General features: G+C 37.8%; 1 protein-coding gene across 2 annotated transcripts; it reads right to left on the reverse strand.

Annotated features, from left to right (window-relative positions):
• Positions 1–24,511, reverse strand: KDSR (3-ketodihydrosphingosine reductase). Of its 2 annotated transcripts, XM_065830956.2 has the most exons (10): positions 24,209–24,510; positions 16,589–16,678; positions 15,457–15,513; positions 11,556–11,621; positions 11,303–11,398; positions 10,015–10,206; positions 8,159–8,242; positions 5,451–5,534; positions 3,696–3,797; positions 1–3,351 (listed from the first exon to the last, which is right to left on the reverse strand). In XM_065830956.2, the coding sequence occupies exons 1-10, from the start codon at positions 24,314–24,316 to the stop codon at positions 3,232–3,234; spliced, it is 999 nt and encodes a 332-aa protein (XP_065687028.1). In that variant the 5' UTR covers positions 24,317–24,510; the 3' UTR covers positions 1–3,231. The 2 variants fall into 2 exon arrangements, with proteins under 2 accessions (XP_065687028.1, XP_071660627.1); XM_071804526.1 differs by lacking the exon at positions 11,556–11,621 and having other exon boundaries at positions 24,209–24,511.
• Between the last annotated feature and the right edge of the window lie 2,310 nt (positions 24,512–26,821).

The raw sequence follows: 26,821 nt of genomic DNA on the forward strand, positions 1-26,821 counted from the left end.
TTTGTTGATTCTCCATTTATTTTGAGAAATATAAAATATGAAAACTAGTTTACAGTTCTGGCACAAAAATGATGAAGCAATAAGCACAAAGTTGTTTTTACAAATAACACTATATATTTTTAGCATTTAAAAGTGCCTAGAGTTTTTCACAGCAAATTAAAGTTTATTTACCTATATCTTTTTTCTTAGTAAAATATTAAATCTTTTTAAATTGCACATGAACACCTTGGTGAAGTAAACTATATGTAAAGTTACAATAGATCTGTATTTAAAGAAGACATCATGAGGAAGTATATGGAATGGAGAAGACTATCAAAGCCTACATCGAATCTTAAGGATTGATCAAGAAAACAAGAGACAAAACATGGACTGATATGGCACAAGTGATTAAATTATTGACAATCTGACAAAAAGTAATCAAGCCTATTTGAGGTTCTTCACAGATCTAATACAATGCTAAAACAATTCAACATAGAGGTTTTGTAACATTTAAACTGGCAAAACATTTTTTTGGCTGCTAAATGTTTTCCGTAAGTTTACAAGGCATCTCCTTCACTTAATATTGGACCTTAAAATGAGTACATTGGTAGATATTGTGCATTAAGAAAACAAAATGTACACCAAAGTTTGCTGTAGTTGACAACACACTATGATTTGGCAATATATCAGTTAAAATTAACCACATTAACTTGCAACAGCAGAAAGTAGAACATTTTAAAATGTTATTCTTTACTTGTTCCTTCAAACAACTTGCCTCCTTCTAATTTCCAGAGTTGCCGAGGGGTTCACGCTATAGTTTCACTGTCAATACAACCACTTAGACTATGCAAAATCATGTGTGAACTGAAGTCTCTACAAATCATGGCCAGAATTTTTCACCCAATATTCTTATTCCTCCTTCATAGACACCTGAACTGAATTACATCAGTTACTACTGAGAGGACTCTCCAGTCAAAAAGAGTAATTCGTGACCGAAGATGTCCAACCTGAAATATTTCAAAGAGGCCCAGCTGCCATAGTGTCTTGTGTGTGCTCTGACCTCCTGGATTATGCTTCTTAAATGCAAACCCTTCAAAGTTCTAGGTTGAAGATCCAAAAATTCAAGTATTTAAAGTCTTACTGATTTTAAGTCCTGACCTTCAAGCTCATGTTGACATCAAGTCATCTACATAAGCATTTATTTCAAACCACAGCACAAGTGATTTACCCATTTTGGGATCTTTTGCAGGCCGTCAAAGTAATATTTGATTAGCATCAAGAATTAACATAGATAATAGGGTCCAAATACCATTGTTATGTTGCTTTAAGAAACACAGCAATATTGACAATGGATGTATGATAAAAGTTCCATTATGTCATCCACAGTAAGCAGCACAGGAAACACATATGCACACTAGATTTCTTTGCACTGAAGCCCAGCTGTTTAAAAATGCAGGAATAAACTCTGTTCTCAAAATTAATATTAGATTACAGGCATGCACAACTTCACGTATCTAAACAAAATCAGGAGGCAGGGCCTAAAACACAGGCTTTGTGAAGAAGTCAAAAACGCATCGACATTTTGCAATCTAATCAAAGTCTAACCATTTAAAGTGAGAGTGCCAATGTGACCCTCCCCCAAAAATATGTTTGTAAACCAAGTATTCAAGCAAGTTTAGCCTATGTGAACAAAATCTGAAAAGTGATCTACCAAACTCAGAGATGGCAAATAAATAGCCTCAATAAATTACACTTTAAAGATTTTCTAGTTAACCACCTATTATTTTTCATCTCAGTTTAACTGAATAACTTCTTAAATAGATGTAGAATATATTTTCACAAAATCAGTTTTGCCTGTTTTGTTGTTAAACACTACTCTCAAGGAAGTCAAAGTGCCCAGGTTTTACAAGTAGATTTAGATTCAGATTACAGACTGAAAATCAAAAATATGACATTGACAACACAGCAGTGCTAACAAATACAAAATATGCAGCATTTGGAAAAAAAAAAAACAACCCAGCTCACAAGGCACTTACTATAGTGGTCCATTAAATAAACAGTATATATAGTGCACCCTTAAAACATCATTGTTATGCATCAAGCTTTTTCAGTGTTAAGACCACTGGATTCTGTGTATTCTACAGCAGCTATTGAGCAGCCTTGTTTCATATAATGTAAATGAAGCAAATTAGAAGCGGGGCATAGGAGGAGAGTACTTTAAATCACTTCTTGTCACGTGAAAGTTCTTGTGTGTAGTGATAAAATTAGGTGGAATGCCATTCTGACACACACTGCTCCTCCCCTAACCCCCCTTGCCTAAAGCAGCTACATTCCTGCTACTGTAAGAGCCTGGCATTTTAATTACAATTGACTCTCTGATCAACTACTGGTTTGGCTCATCATTTGCAGCTTTGAAAAATAACGTTCATATCAGTAGCAGTAAGCTACTTTCCAGAGCAAAAACTGGCAGACAAAGTATCTGTAAAAAATGTACATGATTTCAATGGCTTAAAATGCTGAAAGTCAATCAATACACGTGATATTGGTTTGATTTTTTTGTTGTTCACAACATACCTCAAAGGCCAGAAGAGCTACAGACCCAGTCACATCTCCTAGCATTTCTCTGTGGGAATGGGTTCTTCGTCTCCCTTTAGAAAGTATGCATATATTAAGCCACACTTTTTAATTACTCCCAGACTGAGAAAGCTTGGATCATACAAATGTATCTGCCATCTTAAGGTTTTCCACAGTTGCATGTTGGACAGAATAAGGAAAGCCATCATTGACAGAAGGATCTGTAGACTGGCCAAAGTTAACATTCTAAATTAAATCTGTCCCAAAACATTGGCAAAAAGTACCAACTTGTTCAGGGGACTTCATTCTACTTCAGCCCAGTCTGTCATGGTACTTATTTTGTCCATAAGCACCAAAGTGAGAAAACTTAAGCATTTGTCCAGAATTACCATACCTAGTCCACTCTCCAACTCTATTCTGCAGATCACTTACAAGCTCCCTCAATTCTCTCCAACTCAAATAACAAAAAAAAAAAATCTAATCCTCATTCACACTTTTGCATAGTTGGGCATCTTCTGGAGTTGTACTTCTGTTTTCTTTCATAGCTTTTAAGGGGACTCATCTGTCACATATGTGAGAACTTCCGGTCTAAATCCTTCAGGAGAAAAAAAAGAGTCCCACTTGAGCAGCAAGCTGTCCAGGACTGTTCGACATTCTTCTTTCAATTCAAAGTAAAGATTACTCAGTTTTATCTGCACTTTCAGATTTTTCCCTTTGCATCATGCAGCGACGAACTATGCTGTCAAAACTTCCCAGGTAAAACAGGCCAACGATGCGAAAAATGCCCATGCAAACAACCTGGAAAGAGAGAGAATTTTTCAATTCGTTTAAGATGCTGGATTGCAACATGTTATTTATTTGTGAAACAAAAAAAAAAAAAAAAGCCTTCTAGGCAGGCATGTTGTAAATGTCAAGAAAAACTCATGAAAACTGTAACTATGCAACAGCAGGTAGGAATCTCAGTGTTCCTGCCAACTTCATGTTTCAGCTTGAAAATAGCACTCCAGTTTCTTAAACCCAAGTCTCTCCAGTATTAACAGCCATTTGATGGAGGAAAACAAAACAAAAGTTTGCATAATGTTCTACATTTTAAGGTATTTTAAACTATAAAATTGCAACTATGGGGCCTTCCCAAAACTCACCTGCTGAAGCCCTTCAGTAATAGAAGTGACTGGTGACATTCCACTTGTCAATATTGAGAGCATGTAACCATCTGATCCAACAGAGCTGTTAAAGTTCCCTTGCTGGATGGAAGGAAAACAGCAATTATGAAAAAATAATTTACCCAGTTGTCGCAAATCATGATGTTTCTTATTTCAAATGCTATTCTTGGTGAACATAGCTGATTGACATCACCAACAACAAATATTTTTATGTAAAAAACCTAACACAATTAAGACTTTTAAAACTATTAAAAAATACTTTGTGCTACACAGCAGCATTTCAAAAGGCATTCACTTAAAATGGACAAGGAAGGTAACTTCTCTTTAGAGAGAGGCACGCTAAATTACTGCAGATTTCTTTACAAGATAGAAAGGTTCTAAATGTCTTCTTGAAGCACTCTTATTGCTGGAGAAAATGCATGATGGTCTCCCTGTCTGTAAATGTATTTCAGAGACAAAATTACACCTTAACTCTGTCAGATCATCAATCACTACTGTAACTGTAGAATATAATACTGCTTTCCTTTTGTTAAAATTAGTTTGCTATCACATGAGATTTGGAATGAGGGTGTTATTTCAAATGCGATGTAACAGGTCTTCCTTCGTCTGCATCAAGGATTTTTAACTTGCCTCCTCAAAACCACAAGACGCAGCCTCTACGCCAGGGGTGTCAAGCCAATTTTCACCGAGGACCACATCAGCTTTGTGGTTGCCTTCAAAGGGCCGAATGTAATTTTAGGACTAACTACTGCTACATCTACACATTCCTAAAATTGCATTGGGCCCTTTGAAGGCAACCGTGAGGCTGAAGTGGCCTCTGGTGAAAATAAGTTTGACACCCTTGCTCTATGCAATTCAGCTGGTAGAAGAGGGTGGGACAGGCACCAGGAAAAAGTTGTTTTCATTGGTTTGGTTGGCTGGTTTTTGACTACTCATCAGGAAAACTGCAGATCTATAGCTCTGGCTTGGGCTTCTCCCATTTGTTTCCAGCAGACTTTATGCTGAAAAACACTTGCTGAAACACTGCAGGACTAAACCTATGGAATGCAGAAGTGAAAGGAGGTGGTGGTGTTCCTGAATGAAAAATAATTACAGATTTTAGGATTCAATTGCTGTGCTTTATGAACATGAAGTTTCATGTTTGCTTCCATTCTGAGGTACTTCATTAAGCATTCAAGCATTCTGTAGCACAAAACACCGAAAATAATTCCTCAGAATGGCAATACACGTTTAAGCACTAAGAACAGCATTTTATGTACTTTAATCACTCATAAATCACATACTTAGGGCATTAAAAGCCAAAAAGGCTAGACTGCCTTCACTTATTGTAAAATTATTTTATATTAACTCATTTTTGAGAAAAATAAAATAGTGCAACAAGCTTTTGAGGTTGACAAATGGTATTTGATTCATAAAAATTCAATAGTTTACTGCTGTAAAGTCAGTTACAATCTGCCTTTGAGACATTGCATCATTCTGATTCATACGTTTGTTCTGTCTAATGTACAACTTCAGATACCTTTTAGCTCCAAGAGACAGTATAAAATCATTTGTGGGCACAATGGCAGAAAAAGAATAAAGAAAAAGCTTCCTGTTCAAACTAACCACCAGAGAGTACTATTTCATGTAAAATGCTTTTCCATTTTACTTAGTCATTGTCTTACAGTCTTAAACAAGTATTGCATGTGATCCCAGTCTCTCCAACGAAGAACATACTTCAAAAAGATTACTTACTATGGCATCTTTGACTATAACTCTGGCGACTTGTTCTGCTTGGCAAACAGATGAGGTTTCAGAAATTAGCTTTGTCTCTAAGGGCTTTAATAGAAAAACACCAATATAAGTTTATCTAACAACACACAGGAGAGAAAAATATGAAGGTCAAATTTTGGTTTGGGGTTTTTTGTCATGGATGACATCACTGTTAGCAAGTGGTATCATACTATCACCTAAAACATCCACTTAAAGGTAAAAAGCACCTTCATAAATGATAGTCTAATTTACAAAAAGGAAATGCCAACTTTTCCTAGAGTAGTTGCTTTTTTAGTAGTTTATTACTAATAAAATATGTAGGGTTTTTTTAAAATTTCTCAGACTCCACACACTGGTATCCACCTAAATCTATAACTACATTTAATTTCTCTGTGTTTTAGAGCTTTTATGCCACTTTACCTTACTAGAATAAAGTAATGATGGCAGTTATTTTAGCAATCACAATGCCTTTCACAAAAAAGTCTGATCTATTACAAAATCAAACAGTAAAAATACGCTTCCAAGTATTTAGAAGCACATTTGTCATTCATGTCCTTTTAACAAATAAAACAATGATGAGGCTAACTGTACAGCAAATTATTTAAATGTTCAATATGTTAAGATAGATGGCTCTGTTGATGGAGAAAAAACAGCACTACAATAGGGAGAAAACAGTACTTGGTCATAAGTCAACTACTTGTATTGGCTAATTCAGTTACATTTATTGACAAAAATTAATTGAAGGATTCAAGCCTAGGCAAATATTTGGACTAGCTTAATTCTGAGATTAGTATTTTTAAAAATCACTTTTAGGGAATAGCCGAGCAACTATGGGTTTCTGTCATTATCAATCCAAAATACTACAGAAATTAAATTTCCCAGAAACAGGCCTATTTACAAATATCTGTAGAATTATGAATCCTGATTTCGCGGACCAGGCTCACTGAAAGCTTCTTTTTTTTCAAGTATGTGTATTTTAAGGGAGGGTGATGGAGAGGGATCAGTGTCTTTGCCAGCAGAAATCCCACACAAACACCTTTTACATGCCTTCCTACAATGATATGGGTTATATTATCAGATCTCCATCTCATAACCCCTATATACTTTTGAGTTTACAGGCCAGTATCAACCAAATCTGAAAGAGATATAAGGATGTCAACAGTAATAAAAATAGTATAAGATCAGGAAAAAAAATTAACCGCTGTTCAGGAGCAACAGCTAAAGTTAATGAAGTTAAGAAAAAGACAGGTAGAAATCAGCCATTAAATACTTGATATCTGGCTACTCAGGCACCCAAGGCACAGCTGTCATTTGTAAAGCAGTTACTAAAAGAAAAAAAAGTTTAATGATTAAACACAGGAAAGCTGTATTGTACTTCCTGACATTTTTTTAATGATGTTAAATTATTACAGAGAAAAACAGCACAGTCCTAAAGAGATTCAAGCTAGAGGGATAGATGTTCTAAACTGATATTAAATAAATGCAACAATAACAAATGAATATCTGCTCTGTCAAAGCAATGCAATATTGCAGATTTAAGGTGCACCATCATAACAGGAGCAAGTCACCCAAAGGCTTCATGAATGCTAAAACAAAGCATTAGTCTTCACTTAAAAGACCACACCTTTTGACAAATAGGATAAATCTCACTGAATCTCTTTTAAAGAGAAATCTTAGATGAACAGTGCACTGCACTGGTGACTACATTTCCCTGAAATAGGCTATTATGAAGAAAAGTCCCAGAGAATATGCAAGCTGTCTGCAGATGTCTAATTCTCACACTTTACATGGAAGTGTGGGAGTATATATTTAATACCGAATATCTATATCAAGATGTGATTAAGTCAAAAACGTGTTATACAACCCTTACTGGCTCCTATGCAAAGGGTAATAGATAAAATGCAATTCAACCCAAATTTCCTATTATAAATGATGGGGCATCTTGAAAAGGCTGACCTCCTCAGATACCAGGTTTCCAGTTCACATTATGCAAATGAAAAAGAAATTTTTCTCTGGTTACCTGATACTTCAGTCTGAACAGAGAGCCTGAAAGTGCTTTTTAGAATTATACTTCATATATAGGAACAAATGGCAAGCGGTGACTAAATCACCCTTCTGAAAAGTGATACTGTCATTCGTACTACAAACACAATACAAGAGTTTTCTTCCTACTTTAATACTAGACAACTGCCACTACTGAATTGTGTCATTACATATATTCATATAGCATTGTTAGTTTGCAGACTTCACTGAAGGAACTGAGGTTTATTTTGATCTGTCACATCTATCAGAACAGCTGCAAATAATTCAAATGCAAAATAGGAATATTGGTTTCGGCTCATTAAGTTTTAATATCAAAACAAATAGTGGTTTTACAGTTTACCATTCCACAACAATATTTCCATATTGTACAGAAAGACTTCACAGTATTTCAGATATTAAAGGTAAGTAGTTTTCTCATTTGAAGCCAGAACAATAAAACACACAAAATTATCCTACAGACTATGTAACTCTGACTAGTTAAGATGATAAAATGTTTAAAACGTTTAAAAACGTTTAAAAGTACTTCTCAAAAATCTTAATATGCATCAATTTCGAAAGTACTATGTAAATTGAAGAAATCTGAAATGTACTGCATACTACAAAGTGACACTTTAAAAACATTACAGTATTAATGAAGAACTGTTTACCTTTGTTTTACTTTCTTCTGCAAAGCCAGGTGTATCAGTATCTGGAGGATAGGCCACCGTTACATAGATATTGTAAGGTTTTACCTGTATTTTAAACAATTAAGTGTTATCTTAATACTGACAACTTTCACACATCCCTCATAGCTTAATTTCTCTAGTACTGAAGAAATAAAGCAAACATGAATTTAAATTGCTTCCAGCGTTTAGTCACCCTCGCACTCAGTTCTTACAAGACGCAGAGCTTCGTCAAACAAGAAAGCGAAACGGCAAAGATCTTAGAGATACCTCTGTTGTTTTAATAAAAATATCTAAGAACTTTGCACTTGATGTAAATTATTTGATGAATCTTACTGCTTTTTAAACTATTTGAAGGGATAATGAAAGTAGTTTAGGTCTATAATGATACCAATTTCAATTTAAAAAAAAGTCTAAACCATTGCCAAACACCAGTACTCAGCATTCAGAAACATAAGGCCAAAAAGGCTTTCACTAACGCTTATTAGCATGCTTCTTCGTTGTTATGTCAACATTTTTTCATTGCTGGACAAATATGAGAGAAAAATAACAAAAATGTAAAACTCAAATTTGATGTCTTTAAGACATATACTCATGTCACAAGGCTTTTCAACCCATGGTATAAACTTGCAGGGGGTCAAAATCTAAGGAAACAAAAAAATAAGTGGAAAAAGTGAGGAAAAATGGAAGGTCTTATGTCAAGAATTCCATTTAGTTACATTTGTATGTATGTGCCATAGAATTATTTCACTTACTGCACTACTATTCAAACACCACTCCAATGCAAATCTGTACTCCAATACAAATAAAGAAGCTTTTAATGAAAATATTCAGAGGGCTAAGATAAAATGTGGTAAAGTGCTAAGCACTTTCATTTGTATTATGAAATATTCTATATTGAAAACACTTACTGAAATACCACATCACAGGTCCATAAACATCCTCTTTTTACTTTTGAATAACTCAGTCTTCACAAAAATACCAGCCACCAGTCTGAAGAAAGACCCTGCAGTCACATTGTTTTATCTGGCAGGCCAGAAACGACTAGAGGCAGTTCTACAACACATTCTTATCCTGATCAAGGCATACAACCACATTGAAGAGAACAGGGTAACAACAGGGTCTATACAAGGGTCTAGAACCAAACACAGACACTAAATAGGTACAACATTCATAGCAGAATAATAGGGGAAGTAATCTTCTAATAATTTTTACCTGCCTTACTACAATGTACTTACCAACCTTGTTCCATTGAATAATGACAACAGTGGTTTTTTGCCTTAAACATAAGCTTAGATCATTACACTATAAAAAGCTCATATATACCAAAATTTAGAAGGTGAACCACTGTCAGTATCTTCTTTTTTGTGGACAATCCTCAGATTATAGCTTGCAAGTTTTACTCTTTCATAGGGTTCACAAACCACTTGCCACGGCCTCACAAACAAGCTTGGAATCACTGGCCTGCCCCTCATGCATCTGTGGGCTCTGCAATATAATTCTGCGCTTAGAGGCTCAAAAAACACTTTTACTCAAAATACTTAAAATCCAAGTCCTCTTAGTAAAAACAAAAGAAAAAAAAACATCTGCACATGTGGTCATCTTCAGTTCTAGGAACAGATTCAATCTATTCCCTCTTAGGCAACTGAAATCAGCTTAGTTTCTGCAGTCCCATGCAGAGCAATATGATTGTACTGTTGCCAAAAAAAGGGCCAACATAGCATACAGGTATCAACAGTGCCGCACAAGACAAAGAGAAAACTATTGAAATGAAAATATGCTGTTCTGCTAGTTAGAAAAAATGTTTACGATCAAAATTGCTTAAATTATTGCACACGTACCTCCATTTGCAGGGCTTCAGCCAACCCTCGAAGAGCAAACTTTGTTGGAGAATACGCTGTATAACCAAATAGGCCTAACTGCCCAGCCTGAGATGACACAAACACAATCCTTCCCATTCTTCGTTCCTTCATGGTAGCAATTACTGCTCGACTCGGGTAAACACTACCCAGATAATTGACTGCCATTAATCTCTGTATAAATGATATTAATAAGGTATTTCAGTCACAGACTTGGAATCCTTCAGCTGTTTGCTGTTATTTATCAAAATTACATATTTTAGTCTGCTTTACCAATGAAGTTCACTAGATTTGTAGTTCTATCAGCTAGCAAAAGAAACAACAATTGTTTTCTATTCTACAGCTTCATAAACTGCTTAATATCTAAAAAGTTCATTTCAAGCCAAAAGGAATCCAGTCTATCTACAAGTCTTAATAGCATCCAAGATACTGATAATATTGTGAACCATATGGCCTTCAAGGAAATAAAGAATATTTGCAAGAAAAACGTAACCTAAACAGTGTCCAGGAAGCAATCAATTTATGCGTCATGTATGAAAACATACTGAAATAAAAGTTTAAAGAGCTTTCCAAAACAGGAAACAGGAAAAATTCTATGCAGTTATGCATTTCAGAGCTTTTGAGTTTTGGCAGGATAAGAGGAAGTCCTTAATTTCACTCTCTGGAAGACCTAAACCACAACTGAATGCCTTATACAAGCAATATAAGGGATGACTCAAATTTATTACAATATTATGCCTATTTAGTATTTTCATGTTATTCAACATTACCTGTATATGACTGGGGCCCTGAGGACTGTGGGCATAAAGTTGCTTTTCTGCAAACAGTTTGTGCACCTCAGGGTTGAACACTGATAACAGCAAATTTTTTCTTAAACAGGTTAATATATATATAATTTTCACCAGAAAAAAAAAAAAAAAAAAAAAAAAACAACACAAAAAAACAACAAAACAAACGAGACTATGTGAAACTTAGTGCCTTTCACAGTGCATTTAACTATAAAAATACATGCCAAGTTCTTTTGGCATCTTGAGGACTCTCTGTATCCCAGAGGGAGAACTCACTGTTCTGAGCAATCAATAGACTGATAGTTAGATGAAGAATTAGAGGCAATCCTTGCAAACTTAAACATACATTCTAATTTTGACAGCTACTGCAAATCAAGTGTATAGGTATTCCTACAGTGTCTGCAAACACACTGGAATGCAATCTAATTGTCAGAACAGTTGAATAAGAAATCATCATAAAATACAAAAGTATGCTCACTTACTTCAAAAGAATTCACTTCGATTTCCTCAAATTTTCCTGTAACTGATGTTCCTGCACAGTTTACAAGCATGTCAACTGGTCCCAGCTTCTCCTGAGCCTGGAAGAGGGGATAGAGGTTAAGATGTTCTTTAGCGGGGAAAAAACCCACCACCTTCCTACAGCACAGTGTCATTATAAGTAACTATTTCCATTAGAAAGACACGACACACAGATGAGCTTCTTAGGATACATAGGTGAATCAGTTACTTCCTCACCTGTTTTAGAACATTCTCCACCTGTTCATAATCTTTAGATACATCAACAGAAATACATAGTACAACCTAGAAAAGGAAAGTGAAAAAACATTTTTACAACACTGCAAGGCCAGTACCTGTTGATTCTGCACCTTTCAAAATGAAACAAAATCCAGTGTAATATCTTTTCCAGAAAAGCAAGAAATCTGCTTCACAGGACAATTTGCACTTTCCCCAAATGGGAGAAAGCAAACCCTGTCCCCTCAAGCTCCTCCCCCTCACACACAAACATTCTAGTATACTAAAGATTACATTAAGAATGAATAAACACTTCAGGATTTTCAGAGCAGCTACTCATGCAAAGTGTAATTTTCTAATTTACGGTATCAAGACACACTACGACTCAGCTTACTTAAAGATTACTAAAAACTGTTCTCACTAAGGCAGTCAAAACTCCACAGTGCTACATTTAACTTTCATCAGCACTGAACACAAGTTAAACCGTTTGTATGGCTTAGGCTCATCTCTAAGAAAAAACTATTTTTTCTACATCATAGAAAGGCATGGTTGCAGAGTGTTCCTCTGAAACTGCATCGGCACTGAAAAAGAACATTTCAAAAATTTATGAAGTGTTAAAAACCTGATAACTTTAGTACTGGCAATGCACACCACCCACTTTTCCAATACCTTCTTTTTGAAGAATGGTAGTAAACTTAGTTGAATACTCTTTAATGGGGACATGTCAAGGACAAAATTAAAATAAAACTTCTATGAGAAACTGATTAGTTGCAGTAACATTGCAAAAACTGAAGTAACTGAAGTTGCAAAAACTGAAGTAACATGTGCATATTCACTCCTTGTTTGGAAACCAGAGATTATGTGGTTTAATTTGAAGGATACAGAAAAGCGGCTTTGGCCGGGGGGGGGGGGGGGGGGGGGGGGGGGGCGGGCAGCAGGTAGGATGGGACAGCAAAAAGAAGATTACAGCAATACCTACGTTTTGTTGCATTTAAAGTTAAGTCCTGTTTTTTTTAAGTTCCTGATTACCTTCAGCAAGATGATTTCAGAATCTACACTTGGAAGCATCTTCAAATCAACTTCTGCCCAAAGAAAGCACTGTCTTAGGGTTGCTACTTACAGATTCTAAGATTGCTACAAACTCCAGATTGCCCAGTTATTTACAAAGCATATCTGGTAATTCATCATCTTGAAAGGAGAAGTAATTTCATATCACAATAAAAGAAGAAACTCTTGTATTCCTGTTCCAATTTCTATCCTTTCTGTTACTTTGGTCAATTAATTTAAACTCGGCTCAAGGAGAAATAAAAGTAATCACCAGTTGGTAACAAGTACCATCATGACCATTTCTCATAAGGCATGTGGACATACACACAAAAAAAGCTTACCACAATGTAACTAACTGCTTTGGCAGCCAGTCATTTGTCAGTTCTGCCACTGGTCAGACTGCAACACTTCTTAGCTGCATAAACAGAACCTGCTTGCCATTCCTGTACAGCAGGTTGGCTATTCCTGCCTCCCAGCATTGTGTGTAGTTGGACATCAGCATAAACTTGTGGCACAAGTTATTATTGGTGGGTCTGCATGTATCTCCCCTTAGGATATTTATTACATTTTGAAAATATTTATCTTTTATGTAAGTTTGAGAACAAAATAGCAGTTGAATGAAAACAACATTGATTTGTTACCTGGATGTCTCTGCAAGATCAGTGAGGAGGTTAAAAAAAAAAAAAATCATTGTTCTGTATTAAAATTGTAGCAGTTGCTTAATATATCAGATTGTATAGAGTAGTCATTGATACTGTGGACAACTACCATAGCTTTTACTGACAACTGTCACGTTATGAACTCACCCCTTTGCCTCTATTATCATACTTTCTTCTACTACAATATACTGGTTATCTTCACTCCAGAGCACACTATAGATTCATGCCTAGGACACAGAATATGCTGCCAGAAGTCTAATATCCCCAGCCCTGTTCCTTACCTTTGTTCTAAATATTGCATGGTGTTGGGTCATTAATAAAGCTTTCACAACAAAAGATCAATTCAACTCCCAGTGAAGTAACTGGGAATATTCTGTATTACAAAAGGGATTTTAAAAAATATTGGAAAAAAAAAAAGTTTAGGGGCAAGGATTTTGTTCTATTGCACACCTATACCCTAAAGGCTGCACTGTCAGCGCTCAAACATTATCCAAGCTGGGCACTAAAATGTATGTAGATGCCAGACCCTGATTGTCCACGTAACCTGGTTTCACATCTATATCCAAGAGCTGAATGGTGACAGCACAGGCTCACATAAGTAACTCTTCCAGAGGATCTTTTTCTCTCAGCTTAACATCTAGAAAATGTAACAGTCTCTGTGTAAGTGATCCATATCAGACATCATCTTTCTCTACAGTCTCTCAGCAATCCTGTCCTACAGCTTCTCTTGGTTCAGCTACCTTCCCAGCTTCTGATCTGCTGTTCCAGTGTGAACTCTGCTCCAGTCTCCTTGCTTTTTCCAGTATATTCTTTGCATTTAGACCAGGCAGTGACGTTGCCTACAACCCAACAATAGCTACAGGAGAGCCAGCCTACCTATCACTCCTACTGCCTAAGCCTAACCTGGTTGCAAGTCTAAAGCTGCTTCTGCAAAAGCAGGCCTGTTCAGCCCACACTGGAGCTTGCTCAACCTCAAAGGTAAGTTCTGAGACTTCAAATGAAACTCTTTATGAACATGAATCAAGTAATATTAGTTTAAGAAGTCTACATCTATTCAAGCTTAGACAGATTTTAACAAGAACATCCTGACACAGCGTTTAAGGAGGGATTAACTGGAATGCTAAGCTTGGGAAACTACTAGAGCAGCTAAAAGAAAATAGTTATTGGGACTTTTTTCTTTTTATGGGCAGAATACAGTTTCTCCTCACCTCAAATGGCTTAGTTTTTCAAATAAAGTTGCTCTAAGGCAGCATGCAGAGAAAAAAAAAAATCAGCTTAAGCCATTTGACAAAAATATAAAGCAGCCAGAATCTTATCTGATAAATGGAGGTATTAAGAAAATTTTGTATCAGCTAGTACTAACACTATTGCCTCCAAATAGCTTTTTCCATTGCTTCTTTTCAACAGAATATCCGATTTATCAATTAAAATCCCCTTGCACAGAAATAAAAATTGCTTGTAATTTGTGATTAATGAAGTAGCAAAAAAAATCTGGTACACAAGAAAGAAGTCAAGGATGTTAACAGTCAATGTTGTTTCCCTTCTCCCTTTGACTGTTAGTACTGCAAAAAAAAAAAATTTAGTATTTCATCTTGAAGTTGCATATTTTGAACACGGCAAGTTTACCTATTTTAAGTTAGTACCTCTGCAAGTTCTAAAACAGTGTCTTTACGCGTGAGTGCACTATCTCTTCACTGAAGCAGCTTCAGTGATTTGAAGTCTCAGAATTCCACACACTTGTGCATATGTTACAGTACTTTGCCAGGAAGAGGAACACAAGTAAGATGTAGTGAACGAAACCTGGAAACAAGTATCTAAACCTATTTCCAAGGCAATTACTGTATTTATGAATTGCAAAAAGAAAAAAAAAACCTGTTCTTCCACTTGATCTTGAAGAATACAAATGCTTATTGAGTGGCAGTAAATTGCAGCTATCCAAAAAAGCATACTATACCTACAGCTGAAGATATCAATCTTTTTTTCTAAGAAAAGCAGGTTAATGCACTAGCTGGGCAACATCCAATGTAGCTGAGTTCAGAACATAGCATGTAAGCAGACTGGTATATTTTAAATCAAATTCCGAGTCCTCAGTCATTTTTGTCAAACAGATTTGTTTTAAAGTCAGGGCTAAGGAACTATGTTGCAGTGACTATCTTAAACGACACATACAACAGCCACACTGTGAGAAGTGATCTTACCTGCTTGTCATTAACAGAATACTTTTCTATTTCCTTCTTTGTTTGCAACAGCTTGTTCTGAAATGGATACAAGAACAGCTAAAGCATTGCAGTTCTGAGAGCAATATTTGTCTTCAGTGTTTCAAAAAGGCTTAAATACATTACCTAAAACGCCAAAAAAAGATCCTCAGCTATTTATAACACTTTACAGGACTTACAGATATATGATGAAAACATGAACTCCATAAAGCTATCAGAAGTTGCTTATCTGCTTATCATTTTCTAAAGCCAGTAACAACTTCTAGAATAGATCTAAGTCTTTTCTTTCATACAACTACACAGAGCACCTAAGACTGTAGGTATTAATTTTTCTGCTGTATTTTGGTTCTATTCTATATTTCTGTAACATTACACTATTCTGAAGAACAACCAATGTCACAGAATTATCATAAAAATAAAACTAAAATCTGGTAAATTCAAATTGCCATATTCCTTTCAATTAAAAAAAAGTGTTAATTCTGGCTGCATTCAAAGTTATGCAAAACAAGTTCTCAAGTGTAAGTAAATTATCAAAACCAGCTGGGGCTGAGGCTCCCTAAAAAAGTGCCTTTATTTCCTGAACAATAACAAGCCATTATGAAAACAGCCTTTTCAACTAAGTTCTGATTAGTTAAAAAAAAAAAAAAAAAAGCTTTTTCATCCAAAGGGGGCTTGATGAACAGTTGTTCACTAGTAAAAGTATGATAAAATGCTGATTATACACCAAAATATTCTGTGAATTTTAAGAACTCTCTTTAATCCCCCAGTTGTCACTTACTGTAGTTAACACTACAACTAGCACAGTTTTAAACACAGGGTTTTTCCTGCTTTTGTTCTCTGGCACAGATCTAGATAGTGAAATAATGAATGGCACTAACAGAAGAGATAACACTGGCAGAGTTTTAAGGCAAGCTAATCACAAACTGCACGTTGGGCTACACTCCTTAAAAAGGCAGCCACCTCTCCTATTCAAATTTGGGTAATTTGAAACGCTTAGGATCCTTTTAAAATATATATGGAAGAAAGTATGAATAATTATAAATTTAAAAATTATCCCACACCCATACAGATTCTGTGAACGGAGTTTAGCCAGTAAAAATACGTGTACACTTACCTCATCCCTTGCAATCAGTGTTATAAAAGCACCTTGCTTATAACATTCAATAGCAATACATTTTCCAATTCCACTGGAGCCTCCAGTTACCTAAAAGTTATTTGAAAATGGCAGAGTAAGTCCACTATTTTCATCCCTTCTCCCATATGATAAATCAAATGAAAAATTTAAAAATATACCAAAATTAAAATATCATCCAATCAGGTATGAATACAGAAGATAAACTAAAGTTAGTTTATTTATTGATTATGAATGAAAAATAAGATCTGAATAGGTTGATGAGCATTTGTTTCTACCTCAAAACCAGTTTTACCTCAGTTGCATTTTTTTTCTCATTTCTTACATCAGGCACACTTAGACCCACTCCCACATAGGCTCTCTCACATGCTTTTGATTAAGTTCTGTATGTTATTTCTAAAAGCAGAAGTAGTTAAAAGTTTGAAATCACTATTAATCTCAGCCATAATAATACAATTACATACTGCCTCTCCATAACAAGTTGCAGCAGAAATTATTCATAAAATTAACAATTGTATATTGCCTGCTGAAGGTATCATCACATAAATGGAAAATACGTTATTATTAAAAAAAAAAAAAAATTCAACAGTTGGCCCACTGTAGAGTATTTCTCAGTCTCCCAGTCTGGACCTTGAACAGTCCATACACGTCTAGTTTTGTAGGGATGCCAGCATCTGAACTACCATTCTTCCTCTAAACTGTAACACTGAGTAGTCTTACAGACGAACAGAAAATTAACAGTTCGTCTATAGACAAACGGAGGGTGGTGTCTACAGCCCTGCAACATATGTTGGCATATACTGCCAAATAATACTGACATGCAGGTTAAAGTTGCCTCAGCACCTCTCTCACCACCATCAATAAACCTACTTATGAACTCCATGTTGAACAAGATGTGGATGGCAATTCTGACATCTCTGACTGAAATAAAAGTGTCTGCCTGTCTGACACTGTCTTTAGACAACTTGTTCATTTAAGCCCAGTCTCAGCCTGCATGAGCTTTGGTCCTTAAACACCAATAGCTTCCTTACATACCCAAATTATATGACTTTTCTTTTAACAGTATATTAAAGGGCTATAATTAAGAAAATATGGGAACAAAATGCCTAGAAGTATTTATTGTTAAAAAAAAAAAACACAACAACAAAAACAAAACAAAAAACAAACAAAAAAACAACTGTGGATGAAAATAGTTCTGAAATACAAATTTCATCATAATCGGAAAATGTGATTCAGATTCCTCTGCAAATCAACATTTTTTGTTATTTATCAAAACCTTTTAAAAGACTGCAGAGAGAGTAAGGAAACACCTCCATTTTAAGTATGAGAAAATAGAGGCATTGAGCTAATCAGTGGAACATCAAAGATCCCCAGTCTAACTACACACGTTATCAAAAGCCTTGTGTTGTCTCCTCATCTGCCAATGCCTCAGAGTTGCATTTGCAGAGATGCATTATCCTTAACATTCTTTCCACTCCTGGAGGCATTAAAGTCAGAAGAGTTAGAAGTACATTCTCATGAGTCACTAAACTCTTATTTCATTAGTATTTTATCACCGCCTTTCAAAAATAGCTTAGTGTGAGTCAAATAATACCAGCAAACAAAGTTTTACAACGTGGTCCATGGTTTCTGACTGGTTCATCTGCAGTCACAAATGGGTGAAGAATGGGTATAACATTCACAAAGACTAACTTCAGCTCTTTAGGCTTCCATTACTAGAGATAACTGCTTCAGATTGCCTTCTAACAGACTCTCTCTGCAAGACTGGCTTCACACTACACTAACCTTTAAGGATAACTCCAAGATGCATGTCTTGTTCTGGAAATGTGAAACCTGGTCTGTAGTGTTCTGAACCAAGGATGACTGCTTTCAAAGTAAATGAAGGCCATGAGAGCATGAGTTTTAGTTCATGATTTGGGACTTCAACAGAACCCTAGAATTAATTTAGTGCTTCACGGCGGAAAGAAGTTAAGAATTTTAATGTATTCCCAAAATAGCTTGCAAGATTTCAACACGTCTGAAAAGGATTCAGTTTGATACATTAAGGCAGATCTCAGCTCCACAGCACTCTTAAGTTTCTTCTACAGATGTTCCACAGCAGCAGGTACACCAGCACATGGACTACTTGGTGTGCATGAAAGACTGCTCCAATTCCAATTTTTGGCATAACACTGAGACAGACATTTATTACCTGCACAAACTGCTGAGTATCATGAGTGGGCCAAATACACCAGTGCTTGAGGAATTCTTTGAAGGTGAAGGTACTGGGACCAAGCCTCAGGCTCATCAGACAACACTAACATTACTTTTAGAAAGACAAGGTCTGAAGCCATGCAAGAAACAGAAAAAGTAAAAATTTTATTCACAGTCACACCTGAGAGCACTGTATAGGGCTCACGTCATATCAGTGACAAAAGGCAGTATCAATTAGCTGGGAACTTTAGCATTTAAGTGGGAGGCTGTTTCTGGAATGTGGGAGATTGTTACTAATACACACATATTTTGGGAACCTTCATCATGAGTGCAACCAGAATGTAGCAAAAAAAAAAAAAACACCCACACAAACTTAACACCATTAAAAACTTTGTGTTACTTTGTGCTAATGAAATTAGCCTAAGCAAATCAATGAAGTCTGTTAGGTAGGTAAGTAACTAACATTGATGCTCAGAATTAAAGGCAGAGCACACATCTACTTCACTAAACACGACATTATTACAGTTACTTACCCTTGTGGCCAATAGTTTTACAGTGCTACTGCATTTCATTAGTTTGAGACATTTGAATTGCCATTGATCCCATTTTTAAATGTCACTGTAACCCAGCCTCAGACAAGGTAGCAAAACTTAAAATCTGGTCAGAGCAACTCAAAGCAGACTAATTTCTTGACAGAAAGGGACAATGGAATCCTAGCAGTAATTCAGATGTTCAGAATGCAATACCGATAGCCCTTGAGGAGTGTTATTTAGCTCTTTCTGTGTTTGAGAAGAACAGGCACCAAACCACCTATTCCAAAAAAGGTCTGGCTGCAACTTCTCAAGCTATGATCTTTGATAACAGAGTTCAGCTTCTATGTATCATCGGGTTTATTTCTCCCTTGATAAATGCAAATGTTTGGGCAAGGTACAGAGAATTGCTGTTTCACTTTCAAAACTGAGATACTGGAAATTCACTTCAATTGATGAGACAGTCCAACTTCTAATCAACAGAACTGTCACCAGGGAATGATGAAAAACAAGACTTGATTGATACAGTATGTCTGGAGCTTACTAACTTTCACTTAGCACTGGATACAAGCCGGCTTCATGCTTTTAGGCAATGCTCTGACAGAAGGTATTTCATTACAGTGAAACAGAACATCCCTGTAACCTACTCTTAAGTGGTTAGCATGCCTCAGAAGACTCAAAACAACCTCTTGCTGAACCACTCAAATGCATCCAAACCACAGATCATATCACTCCCAACATAAGAGCTACAATGTTGAGACAAAGATTGGCTGTCCTTAAAGGTGACTGCAGTTATCAAGTTGAGCTCTGCACAGAAGTGGTAGAACTACTTCTAGACCAGAGATGACCCTTACCCATGTGGATGTGGGCAAAAGGCCTTGTTCCAATCTGAATGTGAGATAGTCCCAAGCAGGGAACATCTTTACATTTCCTGCCATTGTTAGTCCACAAACTGCATTCGTATCACTGAGATATCAGGTTGTTTTATTTTTGCAGAAATTTCAAATTGGTACTAGAGAGGTTAAGGCTGAAACAAGGAGGGGAAGGTTAGCATTGACATTTCAGCAACATCACTCATTTAATGCACAGAAGGCTGCTTTTTGCCTTAACAAGTTTTTGTTGCATTCTGTTCCATCAAGCAAAGCACCTTTGTACAGCAATGGAAAGAAAGAGCAGAGAGGATGTGTGTAGGGCAGGTGTAAATCCCTGAAAAAGGGATGCAAATGAGCATGATGCACATGAAGCAGTGATGAAGGACTGCCTTATCCTATTATATTTTCCTGCCTACCATTGCAATCAGCTACCAAAATACTAGCTTATTCTCACAGAATAGGTGATGTGTGCTAGCGTACAGCCTGAGACCCAAGGAGAAAGTTAAACCCAATGGTAAAATAAAAGATGCACGAAATAGTCTTCCAGATTGCAATACATGGAGAAGTTCAGCAGAAGAAGTATTAGCTTTACAGAACAAAGATAACTTTTATACCCTTTATTTGAGAACACTTTCCTAGTTTTGCTAGAAACAAGGCAAGTAGTATTAAACACCTAAAACCATTTTGTTTTAAATAAGCTAAACCTGATGCTTGAGCCATTTTATAGCAGTCATTTTTAATTCATGGTGCTCACCGGGGCCACCAAAATACACAGCAGATAAGAATGGCGGGAAAAAAAACCCACAAGTTCAAACCATTAGTCATTTGGAGTTCTGTAGACTCTCACTCTGAGTGACAGTTCTATTCTTTCCTAATAGACTCCTCTGATCATGATTCCTCCAGAAAGCATGCCTCACCAAACACAGCAAGCACTTCCATCATACAATGCTTCTGGGAGAGGGCAGAGAGGGGAAAAAAAGAAAAAAACAAAACCACAAACTTTCTGCTTCAAACTTCTATGCCAAAAGGCAGCCAGAGTCAGTTACTTAGCTGTAACTCAAATATCAATCAACCATAACCATTAAGAGTGAAGAGAAATACTTTTTATGAAGGATTAAGACTGAAAAGAATACTGAATTAAGTTGAAAATTCAGTGACTGACAACTGAAGTTGCCAATGGCCTGCCTTCAGAAACATAACAGATATGTATTTCATGATACTTTCAACAGGCCCTCAGAAATAAGAGTTTCTGGATAAGACTGACTTTTTCTGCTTCAGACAAACAATATCTTCAGTATATCTTGAATAATTATATTTACAGTACAATGGTAATCACTTGCCCTCTTGAGAGGGCTTAACCAGCTATATATGAAATTCCCAGTTCTTTAGTCCTTTATTTTATTCCTCATTTCAAGATTGAGTTTAACTGAGGCCTGGCAAATATTAGCAAATGTTAATCTACAGTCTTATCTGAATTATCATAACCTAAAAAGAATTTAAATGACTTTAATGATGATTTTGATGGGTTTTTTTAATATTTTTCAGTGAGAAGACTTCAAAGAAGTCCTTAGATAATGTTATGGTCCTTAAATATTTTCATGAAGTGTCTTGGTCATCTTAGTGCCAGTATACGATGTAGGAATTAACTTCACACACACAATGTGGTAAGCCTCCCTGAACAAAGTTTTTTTATTTACAGTACCATCATCCAACATTTTTCCTTATGCATTACATTTGAAAATTTGGTATCCAAATGTACACGTGTCCAGAGTTATTAACAGCATCTACAAATCTAGGAGCCAGTGAACTCTGCAACAATCTCTCATTAGTTTGCATGAATACTTTAAAAGCATAACTAAAGTCAAAATAAAACAAGGAATTCTGCCAGTGGTGACACCAATAAAACTGTTTACATGCATATTTTGATTTGTATCATCAAGTTAAACATACCTACAACATCTTCATCCATCAATATATTAATATAGTTACTTCTGTAGTTAGACTTGGAGTTTTATAAGACTTGCAGGAATATGGTTTTAGAGACTTCCACTTCTATGAAATTGAGCTTAAAGTGCTAATATAATTAGCTGCATTGGTTTTAGGGAAGTTTGTCTAACAAGAATATTCCCATAATTTTCTATGTGAACTTTTAAAAATTAACCATTTTGATTAGAAGAACCAGCACAGCAGCTTTTAGAGAGTTTAATCATGGGGAAGGGGAAAGAAAAAAGACAAAACTTGGGATAATCAAGATATCTATAAAAAACAAGCAGCAAAACTTTGGAATAAAATCCATTAAACTTTTTATTGTTTGTTGTTATATTTCTGCACAAAAGTTACGGAAAGTCTGGTTCAACTTTGCTTTTACACAGTAACGAAGGCTTCTTCCATAACAAGCATTACTTCTGTGGGTAGAGCCACAACCAAAGAACCTTAATGCAAGCTAGAACACACCTAACACAGTATATGATGCTGTAAAGCCAGTTACAGCATCCAAACAACACCTATTGCATAAAGTGACCTGGGAATACTGTTGCAACTTGAACAGGTCTAAATTATTCTGAGGACAGCTCCATCCTCCAAAAATAACAATTACCCCCCCCCCCAGAAACAACCAAAAAAGGCATCATACAGAGCTAAAAAAAAAAAAAAAAAAAAAAATCAAAAACACAAGAAAAAACCCAACAAAACAATAAAAACAAAACAAAACCAAAACCCACCAAAATAACAAAAAAATACCAAACTTAAGAGTAGCTGTAAATTCACTTGCACCTAAAATCTAACTTCTAGATTACTCCTAATTCCCACCCTAATAAAAGCACCTGAAAGTGCTACTCACTCCTTAAAGTAAATTTAACCAAAGTGTAAACTACAGCTTCACTACACAGAGCACTGGTTAGGGATTTAAACCTAAGTTAAGAGAGCTGATTATTGGACCCCAATTCTTTCAACTGCTTAACTAATTTGCTCTTATGTATCTGAATTCACAGCTTTGTGATCCACCTGAAAGCACCTGGGTATTGTTTCCCTTCCCCTCACCAAGCCACACACCCATGTAACTTCTAGCGGTGTACTATTCATGAATTATTTCAACCGTATGTTCTTCTGAAGATTTTTTTCTAAAGACTTCCTTCTACGATCTCAGCTACAGACAGGCAAAATACTGCTTGTGGACATCGATATCTGTGTACCTAAAGACTAAAAGGTGCATGAGCATCACTTGACAACTTCCTTTGCATCAGTCTGCCCATTTCCTTGCCTCTTGGTTTTTAGACCATGGAAACCATAGATTTTGCCTTTTTTGTGTGAGCACACACACCAGTTAAATACATTGGGAGGTGCTGAAAGAAAACAAAACTCAAGGTAACCAGTAACTTCGAGAGTACAAAAGGAATGTCTTAAAAAGTCAACACGAACACCGAAGATGGTTTGAGTTTCTGGTGACTCAGAAGATCGCCTTAAGCCAACCGAAATAGAGAGCCGTTGTCAGAGTCATCAGCACAGGTCATTTCCTTATCGCTCGGACTTGCGGCTCCCTTGTTTTGGTAGCTTGGGGTGCCACAGCCAGCTGCCAACATTCCTTGTAAAACAGCGGGCACCCCTGACGCTGAGCTTCCCCAGCGCGGGCCTTTGCCAGCACCTCCACTCCGGGTGTCGCTCAACACCAGCCCACAGAGATCCACTGCCAGAGCCTCCCCGCCGCCTGCAGCCCGCCGCTCCCGTCATCGAGAGGCTTCCTCCGTTCGCCACCCCCCCATCCCGGAGCGGGGCCTTTCCCGCGGGGGCCCCCACGGCCGACGTACCCCCGGGTGCAGCCCGGTTGGCAGCGGGACGCTCCTTCCCACCACGGCGGGAGCGGCCTCCCTGCCCCGCAACGGACAGAACGGCCGAGGGCGGCCCGCGCGGAAGACCCCGCCGCCCCCGCGGGGAAGGCCGCTCCCTCGGCGCGGCGGCAGTTCATCCTCGCTCCGCGTGTACCCCCCGCTCCCTCGGGGCACCTCACTCACCACGACATGAGCGCCGGGCAACTTGAGGGGCTTGGGGCTGATGAGCGGTGACACCATGTAGAGGAGGAGGACGAAGAACACGATGAAGGCGACCACCAGGAGCAGCATGGCTCGGGCCGCGCTCGCGGAAGGCTAGCGGCGAGCAGGGGGCGCGGGGCGAAGCCCGCCAGGCGGCAGCGGCTGCGGGAAAGGGGAACGCTGAGCGCAGCCCCAGCGGAGGAACCGCCCGCCTGCGCCGCGCCAGCCGGCGGGAGGGAGGGAGGGAGGGAACGAGGGACGACGCTGGCACGGGGCGAGCGAAGAGAATCCGGCCGCCGCTCAGCGACCTGATTGGCTGGTGAAGCGAGCTCGGGTCTGCGCGTTCGGATTGGCCGGCGAGGGAGGGAGGGTGCCCGCGGATTGGCAGAGGGGCGGGACGGAGCTCAGAGATTGGAGCCCGAGGGTGTTTTCAGGGTCGTCGTTGGAGGCGAAGAGTAGGCGGGGAATAGATAACGTCTCTGGAGGAAGGGTCTTTGCGCGGGGTGGGTGGGGCTGCGCGGGGGGCGGGGCTTGGGCACCGTCACGTGGGGCGGACGGCCGCTTCCCGCCGAAAGGGAGAGGGCGGGGTTGGGACTGCGGCTCTGTGAGGTGAGGGGAGCAGGGGCGGGAGCGCTGCGGGGAGCGCTGCGGCAGCCGGTGCTGGGAGTGAAGGAGAAGTTGCTCTGGAGCAGCTTCTTGACTGAAAAGCTTTGGTCAGAAGAGCTCAGCTCTCGGGAAGGTACCGGCTCGTAGCGAGAGGCCTGCTTGGGGGCGTCCCCTCCCCCTGGGCGAGGCCTCGCTGCTCAGTGTTGGCCCTGAGTGCGCCTTTCGTGGGGCGATAAATGCCAGTTTTTGGAGTGGAAGAAAAAAAACCCGAAAATCTACCTTGTTTAAGCACTTATCGTGGCTTCCTCCTGTGTTTCCAAAAATGTCTGGAATATTAAGCACCGGTTTGTACACAAACCTTTTAATGCATTGCCCGAGGTTACCGATTGGCGCGATTAAAATGGTGGGGATGGGAAACAGCTGGTGCCGGTGAGGTGGAAAACACGTTTTATGAAAGATAATAACTGACTTTATCACAGGCGGGCTTTAAAGCTTGTTTTACGCCATTGCCTCCGGTAAGAACAGATGTGGATTCTGCAAGACTCTTTGTTTTCGGAGCTGTGAAGTTCCACTGATTTCTGCTGGCTGCAGTTAATGCTGCTCCCTTGTTTGAAAATCTAAATCCGTTTTTGTTGTGTGTTTTGTTTTTTGTTTTTTTGGGTTTTTTTTCCAGCATGCTGTTCCGTGTTGGGTAGAACTACAGTTTTTTTTGTTTTGTTTGTATGAAAAAAAGTTAAAAGAGTGCTTTCAGCTTCAAAGCATAGTGGTAGAACAAACACTAAAACAAACAACCCTTCCAGAGCAGTCCAAATAAAGTGATTCCATACATTGGACTTAGATAGATATTTATTTACCATAAACGTCTGTATTTGGTATTTTTCTAATTTAAGGTATAATTATTTGTAACTGAAAAAACCTCTCAAATTACTTTTTCTCACAAGTTTTTATGCAGTCGTTGTCTTGTACAAAATAGTTAAAGAAACCCAAACAAACAAAAGAACAAAAAAACAAAACAAAAACTACCACAAACAAAAAGCCCTTAGGCAAGAGGGTGTGAAAATAATATTGGAGAGGAGATTAGAAGTAGTGAGTAGGCGGGACTGGGAACAGAGATGTGGGCAGGGATTATGCAGTTTTTAAGGTGAGAACAAAAAATCTGAATTTGATGGAGTAAAATGATGAGAAACAAAGAATTAGTCCTGAAATGGAATTGACCTGGAATGTGTCTTTGGTGACATTTTGACTTCAGTGCTGCAGAGGTATGCGGAAGTGAGAGGAAGAAATCGTGCATAATAAAGTAAGAGCTGCTGCAGTGACAACAATGAAGTTGATAAGTGATCCATCCAAGAAAATAGTATATTAGTTATATCGTTAGCAGAAGTCAAAATAAGATGTGGACTAGAAAAAGCAGCCATCAAATATGTTCATTTCCTCTTTTACATAAAGGACAGTCTATATGTGTTATCTTTCCAACACTATTAAATGAACACAAAAGAGATTAATCAGATACTAACTATAGACTTCCACTGCAGAAGACTGTGAGACTTCCAAAGCTCAAATGTCAGCAGTATGGAGATAAAGGAAAGCAGGCGGAGATAAATCATCTTTCACAACATCTTTTCTCAACATCAAGGTGAGGTGAGGGCATGGGTGCAAGAAATCATCTGCAGTAAATTCCTAGTAAAATCAAGGTTAAACATGTTGGTAGGGGGCCTTTAAAAGCCTTGAGCGCGTGATATGTTCCTGATCAGTCACAGTTATGATCACATCTTACTAACCACATTTTGAAGGCCCTTTTAGAGTAACATGGAGTTCCCTTATAGTAGATCTTACCAAGAAATCTATACTGCCTTTTTTTTCTGGCTAAGAGACTACCTTACTACCTTGGGGTTGACAAAGCAGGTCGGATAATGTCTGCTCTTGTTTTGTGCTCTGGATTGTAAAATACCATGTATTTCTGTGTGAAAAATATATTAGAAGATGAAGGCC

The sequence above is a fragment of the Patagioenas fasciata genome, chromosome 2, assembly GCF_037038585.1.
Source record: "Patagioenas fasciata isolate bPatFas1 chromosome 2, bPatFas1.hap1, whole genome shotgun sequence".
Taxonomy (NCBI): domain Eukaryota; kingdom Metazoa; phylum Chordata; class Aves; order Columbiformes; family Columbidae; genus Patagioenas; species Patagioenas fasciata.